Here is a 13,199-nt window from a genome sequence, read left to right as displayed (position 1 = left end):
CGTGAAGGTACGTCATGTGGATGCCCACCTACCCAAGAGTTGGGCCACAGAGGAACATCAAAACAACCAGTGTGTGGATCAGGCTGCCAGGATTGGAGCGACTTGTGGATTTGGACTGACAATGTAAGGGTAAATTATTTATAGCCCAGTGGGGTCATCAAGGGAGAAATGCGACATATAGATGGGCTTGAGACCAAGGGGTCGATTTGACCGAGGACACTATTGCAGAGGTCATCCTTGAATATGAGACGTGTGCTGCCACCAGGCAAGCCGAGGGGTTAAAGCCCCAGTGGTATGGGGCACTGTGAGTCAAATATAAATACGGAGAGGCCTGGCAGATTGGCTCCATCACACTGCCGCAGACCTGCCAAGGCAAGTGCCACGTGCTCACAATGGTGGAGGCAACCACTGCATGGATGGAAACATCCAGTACCCCATGCTGCTGCCCAGAACACCATCATGGGCCTTGAAAAGCAAATCCTGTGGTGACACAGGACCCCAGAGAGAATCAAGTCAGACAACAGGACTCATTTCTGAAACAGCCTCATAGACACCTGGGCCATGGAGCACGGCATCGAGTGGGTCTGTCACATCCCCTGTAACACAACAGCTGCTGGGAAGACAGAGGTACAATGGACTGTTAAAATGGACTCTGAAAGCAGTGGGAGAGGAGTCTTCAAACACTGGGACACAAATTTAGCAAAGGACACCTGGTTAGTCAACACAAGAGGATCCACCAATCAAGCTGGCCCTGCCCAGTCAAAACTCCTGTGTGCTGTAGAAAGGGATAATGTCCCCATCATGCACATGAAGAATGTGTTAGGGAAGATGGTCTGGGTTAACCCTGCTTCTGGCAAAGGCAAACTCATCCATGGGATTGCTTTTGCTCTAGGACCTGGATGCACCTGGTGGGTGATGCAGGAGGACAGAGAATTCTGATGTGTACCACAAGGAGAATTAATGGGGGGGGGGGGGGGGGGGGGGGGGGGGCTGGCAATTATCTTAGGGGCCCTCAAAAAACCAGGGAACAGCCAGTGAATTACATTGTATGTTGTTAATTGTTAAATAACTGATGGGTGTGACACAGATGGTATTAGAATAAGGGATGGATAATGTCCTGGTTCACCTGAAGTTGAGAGGGAACTACCACTGGGGTAGGTAATAGCATGCTGATGTCATGCCTGTGGCAGGAGAGCTAGGCTGGGCACGTGTTCTGGGGTCTGGCTGGCCCAGGCTGGACAGTCTGGGGGTTAGGGGCTGTTTCTAGGTCCAGGGTCATGCCACCGTTGCTGTTTGGAGTTCGTGGTTTGTCTTTGTCTCATTTGCTTTATATATTGTTTCACAGTTCTTACTGTTATTACTTTTGTTTATTGCTCCTTTTGTGGTGTTGTATTAAATTCTCCTTACCTCAGTCCACAGGCATTTGTATTTTTCTGCCTTTTCTCCTTCCTGTTTGGGAGGTCAGGGAGGGGAGAGAGCAGCCACATGGTGCACATTGATTTATAGATGTCCATGGCATTTGGCAGCTTTTGTACACCTGTTGTGGTTTTTGTTAGCACCTACAAACCATGTTTGATGTTCCAAAGCCCCCCCATTAATCTGAATGTTCCTTGTATAAGGACAGACTGAGTCACCATCTCTGTCATGTTACTTACAGAATGAAATTCTCAGTAGGGAGAACAGAAATGTTTCAGCAAAGGAAGATAATGAAATCCCAGGGTGTTTACTTTCCTCTTCACCTCATGCCACTTTTTTCTAGTCCTGGTTGTAATTAAAATTCACTTATGTTTATATAGGTCTTCGCGACGTTTTGGCTCATGCGTGATGACCAATGTCTTTTGAGGGTTGGGTAGTTCATGCTAAAAGAATATACTTTCATATTGTGCATAGCCACTTACTGAGAATTTTCTCCTTTGCTTTTAAGCTTCTTGAAGCTGGCTGTGTTACAACTGCTTTGTATATACATGTACTTCTATTTCACACTGGTGCTAGTTTCATTCTTGTTGCTTCTTGAAGCAGCATTCATGGTGACAAATTATTCTTCCAACTTTTTGCTGTTTAAAATTGAATATTCAGAGAAGGAAACATGTATTTGTAACTATGCTATAGACCCGAGTCAAATAAATACTTGCTTTCCATTGTGCTTCCTCCTGCTTTTTAAAGCATTTCCCTTAAAGCATTTCATTTTAGTTTTTTATTTTACTCTTTTCCTCAGTTAATATTGATTCTTCTTCCAGACTTGTTTTTCTATGTTGAACCTTTGATTACACACATGTAATCAAAGATACTGGCCACAACATCTGTAGACTTGTGGGGTTAGCTAATATTCTGTGCTGTTCAGACCGAGCATTTTTTTCCCTGCCTCTGGGGTTTGTGTTACTGATGTTGAATTTCTGCTTCATCTTGCTGCTCTTGAGAATTGAACTCTCATGTAACTTGCTGGACCTAGCATACTTTTTCCTGGTCTTTTTTTTTTTTGTGTGGGTTTGTTTGTTTGTTTTGTTGCATTTGTTTATTTTGTTTTTTTTTTTTCCTTTTGGTGCCATACTAGTAGAAAAGGTAATACTCTTCCTTGCTTGGCTGTTAAGATAACAGAACACAGCTTTGTAAGGTTGTAGGTCCTGATCTTATGAGGCAGTCCACAGAGACCTCTTTGTCTTCACAGAGCCCCGCCAGAATAGCTGAGAGTTTTCAGATGGGTGGAGGGAAACACCCATGTAGCTCTGACAGGTTAGGTGACGTGCTCAGTTTTGTTTAGAGGTGAGGAATACCTAGAATACCTAGTGGGTTAACTGTCTTTATAGACTGATGTGGCTTTATTGCAGTCATAATAAGGCAGTTGTATAAAGAATCCAAACTACTATGAAAAAAATTAAGTGAAGCATTCAAATTGTTCTGTGCTGGTATGCTGGATTTTTTTTCCCTTTGAGAAAATCAAAGTGTCAGAAATCCAACCCTGAGTCCTTAGGTCCCTTGGGCAATGGCTTTTTGCTTAATGATAACAACTCAGCTTTGTGTGAGACTGAGAATTGTAAAGAGTTTAAGCTGAGGTCAATCAGACTTTCAATTTCACACATCCTCTGGTGTTTCTTCACGTATCTGTGTGCAGAATTTCACAGAATTATCACTTAGCCTGACTGGACTTAATGTTTCTGTTTGGGATGTATTCTCCAGAGATGTTTACGAGTTGTAAAGTTGTCAGGATGTATTTCTATTTCTGCATCCAAAATGGGAGAGACAAATAAGAGAAGGCCAAAGTAGTACAGAGACATCTCAATAGAGAAAATAGTGACCACAAAAGATTTGGGGACGGAAAAGGGAAATAAATCCATCAGAATAGTGGAAGAAATACTTAAATATAACGAGCCAGTTAAACTCAAGAGAATAATGTTCCCTAAAGATACTAGAACCTGCCAGCAACTTTAGTCCTCCTTTCTTTCACTCCTCCAAACCATGGTTGTCAGATGCCTGTACTGTGTGCTGGTTTTCAGCTGCTCTGTGGTTTGCTCCTATGTTAACACATGTATTGCCTGTGCTTCCCTGAGTTAGGTGTGACCAGCTGTGCTTCTGAAATGTTCCTTTCCTTCAGCCACAGGGACTTAACAGCAAAAATGTACTTCGAGGAGTGTCGTCACAACACAGAAATTTTGCAAGTTCTTTTGCACGTTTCCTGTCTTTTAAACTGGCAATATTTACTTATGGGCAAACATATTGCAAAGCTTCTTGGTGCAGAGTGTAAATAATGTTTTGTGTTGTTTTGAAATTACCCCACATCCCTCCCTTTTTTTTTTTTTTTTTTTCCTTTTTGTGAAGAGGGATATTTGGAGGGAGAGGTATGTTTGGTTTGGTGTTTTTGTGGGTGGGTTGGTTGGTTGGTTTGTTTTTAACCTGTAAGATCAGCCTTGCTCTTGGTCAGTGCACACAAAACAAGCTCTGTAATGGAAAAGACTCGGGTGCTGTAGGTCTATAAAAGCACAACACAGAATCAAGCAGGGGGTCCGAATAAAAAACAGAATGTGATTAAGGACTTAAACATTAATATAATGTACATGTAAGAAGATGAACTTAGAGTTGTATAAAAAATTTGTGTAAAAGTCATATCATCTTGGGGGGCCTTTACTTTGAGAATTACCTAAAAATGGCATCTTTCAACTTACTGAACTTGTTGGGACACACCTATTGACTTGAGTTACTGCTACTTTTTACTTTTGCTTTGCAGGTGAAGCAGAATGAAAAATGGCAGGGAATGAGAAAGATCCTGTTTCTTGTGTTTTCCCTAAAATAGGCATGCTCTGATTCAGAAGGTGTTTGTAGGCAACTGGCAAAATTTTTTGCCAGCGATGGGAAGAACCTTGCTTGAGACCTTACAGTAGTTTGAAAAGCCCTTCAGTTTAAATTATCACATTTGATATAACATTCTGGGAAGCAGACGCATGAATCATGAGCATTCCTCTGCCATTTTTAGTCACTGTCAGAGGTGAAATGCACTAAAATGCACAACTTTTCGAAACCTGCTTTTGAAATGTCTGTCCTTGTGCTGTCTTCATACTACTGAAAGATTTTGGTGTCTCGGTGAGTGTTGCCATTTACTGCTACTTCCCAGCAGGAAGTCCAGTCTGCTGACATAATTAATGAAAAAGGGAGTCCCAAAAAGGAGACCAGTGCATGAAAGAGGCTGGAGACCTTTACAATTTTTTTGAAGGTAAGTTCTCCTACTTAGTAACAACAGTTTATTTTGGAAAACTACTTACACTGAACTAGCATTTGACTAAATTACTAGTCCACAGTAAAACTTACCTTCAAACAATCACGAAGGTTTCCAGCTCTTACTTTCTGTTGTTTAAAAGCCACATTTTCATAGCCTATGAGCCACACATCCTGCTATTGTTCAGGATTTAGAACTCCCACTGACAGCAATGCAGAGCTCTGCATAGAGGTAGGTGTCAGAACACAAGGTTATGTCAGCAGACTCTTAACATGGTATTTCATTTTGTGATTCATCACTAAATTTTAATAGACATAGGCAATGTAGGATTTTTATTTCCCTTCAGCTGAGCTGAAATGATCTTCTTTTTCTGTCAGTTCTTTCTGTGTTCTGATGGAAAATAGTATGATTTGCTCTGCTGTTATTTGTGTACCGGAAGTAAGGTATCTATATGTCAGAAGTAATTTGTTGTTGTTGCTGGTTTGGGTTTTTTCCTTTTGGGTGGTTTTTTTTTTTTTTTGTTTTTTGTTTTTTTTTTTTTTCCCCCAATGCCCATGCAGGCTTGTTACAGCCTTAAGGCAAGGCTGACTGTGATAGCCATTTCTGGGATCCTGCATTCAACCTGTGAGGAAAACGGGTAGAAAAAGAGAAAAAGATAGATACTAGAAGGAGGCAGTGGCAGTTGGATACTAGGGTAGATAGTCCTTTGTGTGAGCTAGGTTGGCTCTTTTATGTGCATTTTGCCAACTTTATTCCCTAGATAATTTCTTCTATGTTCTTCTTTTCACCTAGATTAAAAAATAAAGTAGGTGTGAATTACTGACGGCTGACTCATCTGTGTTAGATCTTCCCAGAGGCTGAATTTCAGAAAGTGTTAGGCAGCTGGTGTTTACAGTCCTAAAGTGATTGCTGTGTAATTCCAGTTAATTCCAAAGGCTTTTGAAGACCCTCTGAGGTCTTAAGGTAATCAGGTAACATAAAGGTTAAGATCCATGAGTTATGTCTTTCAGATGTAGAATAGCAGGTTTCTGTGCCTGCTGATCTGTTTCTACTACCAGGTTTCTGGTTAGTAGAGTTAGTCAGCTTTGGAAAGTTTGTGATGCTGTCTCTTACAGGTAGAGCAACACAGAAATGGGGAAAACTCAAAACTCATCTATGGAGCTGCCTGGCTTTCTCTCCTCTCCATTTTCTAGATTTTCAGTTTCTTGCAGCCAGGCATCCTTGGTGCTGTGCTATTTATTGCAGTCAGGCTTTAGAGGGATTAGAGTCAGTAACTGGGGAGTTTTGCAGTGCTGTTAATGCAGCCAGGCAGGCACAGGCTGAAGAATGGGAACGTCCCACTGCACTTACTGTGCACTAACGTGATCTAACTCTCTCTTGTCTTCTGAATTCCAGGTTTGAGAGCTGGGGTTCAGACCATGGAAAAGCTATGACGGCTGTTTTCAGAGAAAAAAATTTTTGGTTTTAATAGAGCTTTCTTCTAGTGTACTGCAGCACATGTAATTGATGTAACTATTTGACAGTTCTTATGGTTTATTTTAGGGAGGTGCAAGCAAGCCAGCGCTCTGTGGCCATAATTGCTGAGATGATCCACACAGCTAGCCTAGTTCATGATGATGTTATTGATGATGCAAATTCTCGCAGAGGAAAAATGACAGTCAACCAAATTTGGGGAGAGAGGAAGGTGAGTTTGCTATTATGTGCAAGACTTTTTTTTCAGTTTCAGAAGAGCACAAATACCTAGGGGATTTGTCACATAATTATGTCTAGGCACAGTCTTGGGATATGCCAGAAAAAATATGAAGAGGTGTGCACAGATTGTGTGTAAGACAAATGTGTGTTCTTTTTCTGAACCGGTTAGAAGCATTAGATAATGTATGATTTTAGTATGGTTTTCTGATTTTCTTCCTTATGCCGTTCTTTGCAGTGCTGATGGAATGCTTTGAATTTGTACCTCATCCAGAACACTGTATATTATTCTGATTAAGTAGCAAACGTAGAAGTGTTTCTGTTGGCACTACATTTTTTTAAATTTATTTTTGAGAGGTGTTTCTTCATAGAGCATTAAAAGGAAGGTCTTAAACAGAAAAGGCAAGGAAAGTAGTACACTGCTGACTGAACTTGTCATGGCAATTCAGAGCTAACATGGCATAATAGTCACTACAGAGCGGTCAAACAGAGAAGTACTGTTCAAAAATCTTTACAGGCAAATTTATGCAGATACTGCATACAAGGAGGATATACAGAAAAGTACAAATGTCTCTGTAAGACAAGGATTCAAAAGTGGTTCAAAGTTTAGTGTTTGGTTACCTTCTGTTTCCTCTCTGTTACAATGAGAGATGTGTGTGTTATGTAGGAAAATGATGTGGTGTGAGTAGACCTGCCAAATAAAGGAAATTGTATTGTCTGTATGAACACATACAGGAAAAAAATTAAAATACCAATTTTTAAAAATTATTATTTGTAGGCTGTTCTAGCTGGTGACTTCATCCTCTCAGCTGCTTCCGTAGCGTTAGCGCGAATTGGAAACACTACTATCATCTCTGTTCTCACTCAGGTGATTGAAGATCTGGTGCGTGGTAAGGTCTTTTTCTGGTTTTATCTTCAGATTTGCTTGCCTAAGCAGTAAAACCCACAAATGAAAACTCCCATCTGTGCAACTTTTAGGTGAATTCCTCCAGTTGGGTTCCAAGGAAAATGAGAATGAGAGATTTGCTCACTACCTCGAGAAGACTTTTAAGAAGACTGCAAGTCTTATAGCAAACAGTTGTAAAGCAGTATGTACGTCTGTCTCTTCTAAAGTTAACATACCATACTATAAGCTCCACAGCTAAACTAGTTACTGCTGTTTTCTCTGGAGACTCTCCATAGCAAACCCTTTAAATGATATTTTGCCAGTATGTGATTGTGCATTTTATCACACTTTAGCTGTGTAATCTCCAATGCCAGTTTTCACTTTTTCTTTTCTGTTTTATATTCATACACAGATTTGTTATCCTCACTTGAATCAAAATAAGGTTCACAGTGAGAGCCTTTGGTTTATGAAATTCTGCAACTTTGAGATAGTATTTTTAATCTCCGTTGATAATTCTTGGGCCTATAATTTGATTTTAAGTCTTATTTGACACCTGGTCCCATTCATTAGTGCCAGGTGAAACCTTAAATCATAACACTGGGAGGAAACAGCTGATTGTGTATGCTCTGCATTACGTTGTAAAAGAGTAGAAGCATGTGCTTCTGTACTTGCCTGTTTTTTTTTTTAATTATCAGTTGCTCTATGCAGCTCTGTCACTCAGTTCTGTTACTTTGCTACAGAAAGATCTGTTTTCAATCTGTTGAAATCTTTTGCTACAAAAAGATCTGTTTACAGAAAGATCATGTTCTTACTCAAAAAGCATGTTTAGTTTTAGTACAGAAAATGGAAGTGGGCAATAATTTCACCCCAGAGGAGAAGTTTTGGTTTTTTATTAAAGGCAATAAAGCTGATGTATGCTATAGCAAGGAGTTCTTAGACAAAATCTGTGGGTTAGCTGTCCTCCTTTGTTCTAAGACAACTTGTACATTTGTGCAACAGACAGCAACTGAAAATTGGTTAAATCAAAGGGATCATATGGAATGAGATGCACAGATTTTGTGGGGAGGGAAAATACCTTCCGTAGTTGGAGGAAAGAAATTAAGTCTTCTGGATTGCTCATATTAATGGCACTATGACCCTGGCAAGAATTTCCCTTTGCAAATCTTTATTTATATTAGTGGGCAGTTGGACTAGTAAGGAACATCACATTTTTTTGCTACGCCAATAAAAACATACAAGTATTTATATTCACTTTGACAATCTTTCTAAAAGAACCTTCTTGCTGGTTAGAGTCTTCTTCCAAATGTGCCTTTTTTTTTTTGATTTGTTTTGTTTTGAGGGCTGGAGGTGTTGGGAATTGGGAATTTTTCTTTAGGTGGTTTTGCAACTAAGGAAAAGGATGGAATCAGAAGGGAGCTCTGTTTTCTGTAGTGAAAATGATAAGCAGGATCACAAACTCTGACTTGTCAATACTTGTGATTCCCCAGATTATTTTCATCTTGTTTTCAGGAACAAAGTTAAGGAGAAAGATTGCTGGTTTTCAGAACATCAGTTACAGCCAGGCTAGTGTGTCATTAGAAGCTGTTCAGTTCCTGTTAGTGATGGGGAAAAAGCAGTGATTAGTTTCTGTGCATAAATAAGATAAAAGCATTAACTGGAAAGAAGACGTCAAGCAAGTTCAGGTGGTGTTGCAGAATTACCCAGTGTCATGCCATAGAGATGGAAGAGAAGAGTATTCCTGGAAAAACGTCTGGACAAGATAATAGATAGTCTGCCAGCAGTGGGATAGTCACTGCATTAGATACGTTCTACATCACCAAAGCATTACTGCATTTAAATCAAAAGTCCTTTACGTTAACAAAACTTATTTTATGGACAGAATGGGTCTCTTCAAGATTGTAGAGCCATCCCAGACTCCAGTTTATTTCTACAATAGTTCTACATGAGGAAAGGTTACCAAAGTTGCAGTCAGTCATACAGTAGCAAAGGAAATGGTGGCAGATGGCCCAGAGGGTCACTGAAGCCTTAGTTACTGAAAGACTTTTTTTTGAGAAATATGAGAGCTGACTTTGGTTCAAGAATTCAGAAACAATAAAGTTGAAGTGGAATTTCTATTAGTCATCAGACAGGCTGGGATGGGGATGGCAAAATAAACTGAGCAGGTTGTCTTTTTTTTTTTTTTTATCCTGCTGTACTGTGAATTCCTAACCCTCATAAAGCTGTTTATATTTTGCCTAGCATGCTTTCAGAAGAGGGATTAAACCATGCTTGAGATAAGAATAAAGTTGCACTAGAGATTCTTGATTTCTCTGTTAGGAGAAAGCACACAGCCTCTGCATGTAAGGCAGGGCTCCATGTGGCAGGTCTGCATTAGGGACTGAAGAAGAACAGTATGCAGCTCTGGGATCTGCCTGTGAGATCCTGCTTTAACCAGTTCACAGTTTGGTGTGTGCACAGGGCTTCCTCAGAAAAACCTACTAGGGTGTGGAGCTACTGTCTAGGAAAACTAAGACCTCTGATCCCCACCAGCAAAATTGATCCCCCCTCCCCTCCCCCAGGACCAGCTTGGCATGCAGACTACAATAAAGTCCAATGACAGATGTAGGGTGATGGCATCAGTAGCATCAGATATTATGGTCAGCCAATAACTTTCCTTGCTTGTTATTTAAAATGGAAGAGAAAGGCTGGAAAAGGGGAAGATTTTAGAGCCTTCTCCTTTCCATGGTGTCCACAAACCTAGGAGTGTGAGACCAAACATCTCTTGATACTGTTCATACAAACATATCCCTGCCCAGCAGCAGGTCTTCCCCACTGGTATACAGGCCAATGGTACAAATGCACAAGTGCTTTCAACTCCAGCTGCCATTTCCTCACATGGTACTCTGTAACTTATCTACCCAGAGCTGATGACAGAATATTTTATAGATGTGGAATTCAATAAAGAGGCAAGGTTGGCTTATAGTCTCTTGTGTAATATAAAATAATAGAATCAATTTTTTAAAATAAAAAGTGTTTTTGAAATGATGCCAAGAAGATTGATTTGCTTTACTGCATTCAGAGAACCTTTCTAAAGAATTTGTTCCCCTTGGTATTAAGAAGGATTTTTGATCAGGATTTAGTGGAGGACAACTCTGGATTCTTGCAATATTTAAATTTGTAATCAGCCAGTCATACCAGGGGAGCTATAGGATATTTCCAGAGGGTGAGCTTTATAATTTAAATGTGTGTCATTATATTGACATTGTTGTCCTGATTTGTATTTGTAAATTAGCCCAGTATGGCTTCAGTTAAACTTTGTCACTCTGAGTGACAGGCTGACTGAGATGAGGCTGCCAGCCTGCGTCCCAGTGAGTGTCCAGATGGGGGCAATAATCCACAAGAGCAAGTGGAGAAATTGGCTCCTGAAGGAACTCCCTGATGGACAAGACCCATTCATGTTGCAGGTTGCTCGTGTGATTATGGTCTGAGAGTTGGTCACTTGAGGTGTGGTGGGCACATCAATCTGGATTTTTAAATTTTGTCTTCAGAAATGTTTATAACCTGAATAGGAGCTATGAAGGTCTTATCTTTTCAAAGATGCAAGAATTAATTTTGCATTGATTAACTTTGCCTCTGGTGTTTAAGTGTACGTACACTGCTGATTTTTTTTTATATAGGTAATGTCTGTGTCCCCAGAAAACTGTTCACCTACAAGAATAACTCCATCCTGATCTTTTAGATTAAATGAGAAAGTTCTCTTTACATGGCACTTCCTCTCTCCATTTACCAACTTTTATCTACTCTGATCCTTTGCCATTAACCAGGCTCTTATCACTGTTCTACTGAATTCCATATTTTAATTCTTCACATGAAATGTAGGTAAATGTTTCATGAAACAGGGTAGAGGAAGTCCCCTTGACTTGATGATACTATTTGATATATATTAGAGAAGCAATCAAAAGTTTGCTAGGCAGGGTACAGCAGCAGATGTTAGCTCTTTGGGGCAACTACTGGTATTTAAGAGACAAGCATCAAAAGGAGGATAAAAGGGCAAAATGTTCTCATTTGATAGTCCCTAGCAATGTCTATTTAAATAGACATTCTCATATTTGCAGTAAGTTCACTCTGGTTTATTATGATTTTGTATGATTGCAAAGTAAGTGGCGTTATTTTCCTGCTAACTGTCCTCCTCTTTTAAATAAAATGGGGAATTGTGAGATGCCATTAATGCCTCGGGCATCCAGATTCCTCTGGGCATTAACAATTACCCATGGATGCAGGTTGTGACTGGGAAGTGTTCTGATGCTCGTTTAGGAAATTAACGGATGCATGAAATAGTCTCTAATCTTGTGTGAGCTGCATCGCATTTATTAGGCTGTAATGTTTATATGTCTATCTTCGTGTTCATCTTCAAAGCTACTACTGGACTTGCTTTTAGTTTGGAGTTGGTTTTGGGGTTGTATTTTTGTTTTGTTTTAATGGCCCTACTTAGTGTAGTCTTAAAGAGGAATTATGTATATACACACATTTTTATGTCATGTTTTTCCTAGCATGTATTTTTAGTCTTACGTTAAGTAAAACGTATCTTCACTCCTCCTGATAGTCGCAGCGGATTTGGAATGTTTGCAGTAAAACAGGATGGATTTTTGTCACCTGTTCCTAATTCCTCTATTGAAGGCTGGAATAAATCTTGAGTAAACATAAATAACCCACCTCATTTTACGAAGTGTATATTCAATGCACAAATGCAAAAGCACTGAGTGCCCTTACTTTGAGGCAAGGTATTAATTCTCAGATCTTAGTTTGTGTCCTATATTTTAGCTTTGTGGAGTTTACTCAGAAAAACATCTGTCTCTCAAGTAGTTGATTCCTTTTTCTGTACTCAGTAAAAATGTTTTATTTCTTTATCTCAGTTTAGTGGTATTTTTGTCTAGCTTGCTGTACTTTCTTCACTGTCTCTTCTTTGCCACTAATTATCCCTTGATACCTTTGTCTTCAAGCTAATCAGCTCATCTTCCGAGCAATTCAGTTATAGTAAACAACACCTGTAAAAATAATCTTCTGTAACTGCCTCTCCTATGCTGGGTACAACACATCCAGTTTTGTGGATCTTTTATGAGGCATGTAATGGCCATTTATTTGTTGTCTGACCTCTAATTATCCCCTGGGTGATTTATATATGTAATAAACTGAATTCCTCTGTCACTGGACTGTTTATGACTACCAGCCTGCATGTGCAGTGCATCCACATTTCTTCTCTCTTCATCCTTCATTATAATTTCTGTCTGATAAATATTTAATAAAGCTAATCACTTTCCAGGCTTGAAAATATTTTTAATTCTGCACTGCTGTCCAGCCTGTTATCTAACAAGCCTGGCTATTTGTGTGTGTCCATGAACAGCGATAGGCGAGAATGTGCTACTGAGTCAGCTTTTTTTCCTTTCCCAGACCCCTACTGTCTGTGCTTGCTATGTCACACCTATGGTCAGAGACTAAAAGTGTATGCTGACTAAAGCTTTCTATTTACTTGGGTTTGGTTTTGTGTTTTGTTTTTTGTTTTTTTTAGGTTTCAATTCTAGGCTGCCCTGATCCCAAAGTTCATGAGATTGCATACCAGTACGGAAAAAATGTTGGCATAGCTTTTCAGGTAGTGCTTTTGTTGAACTGAAGGTAATCTAAAACTTAAACTTTTCAAACTGCCTTAGAAATAAAAGTGGGATCTTAATATTTTCTATAAGTCTTTTCTTAAAAAACGGATCATTCTATAGCTAATTCTAGTTGGAAAAAAAAAAAAAGTTTTAAGTATGTTTATCTCTTTCCAGCTAATAGATGATGTGCTGGATTTTACATCGTGTGCTGACCATCTGGGGAAACCAACAGCAGCAGATCTGAAGCTTGGATTAGCCACAGGCCCCGTCTTGTTTGCTTGTCGACAGCTAA

At 39.7% G+C, this 13,199-nt stretch overlaps 1 protein-coding gene across 1 annotated transcript in view; it reads left to right on the top strand.

Annotated features, from left to right (window-relative positions):
* Positions 1-561: 561 nt before the first annotated feature.
* The window catches only part of PDSS1 (prenyl (decaprenyl) diphosphate synthase, subunit 1), a 17,088-nt gene continuing 4,450 nt past the window's right edge, over positions 562-13,199 (top strand). Inside the window, exons 1-6 of the mRNA XM_008940351.1 lie at positions 562-908; positions 6,248-6,389; positions 7,173-7,284; positions 7,373-7,482; positions 12,826-12,906; positions 13,082-13,193. Coding sequence (XP_008938599.1) covers positions 562-908; positions 6,248-6,389; positions 7,173-7,284; positions 7,373-7,482; positions 12,826-12,906; positions 13,082-13,193 — 904 coding nt within the window. The remainder of the gene's footprint in view (positions 909-6,247; positions 6,390-7,172; positions 7,285-7,372; positions 7,483-12,825; positions 12,907-13,081; positions 13,194-13,199) is intronic.

Source organism: Merops nubicus, unplaced genomic scaffold (assembly GCF_000691845.1).
Source record: "Merops nubicus isolate BGI_N331 unplaced genomic scaffold, ASM69184v1 scaffold625, whole genome shotgun sequence".
NCBI classification, from domain to species: domain Eukaryota; kingdom Metazoa; phylum Chordata; class Aves; order Coraciiformes; family Meropidae; genus Merops; species Merops nubicus.
This window is presented reverse-complemented; position numbering and strand designations above follow the sequence as displayed.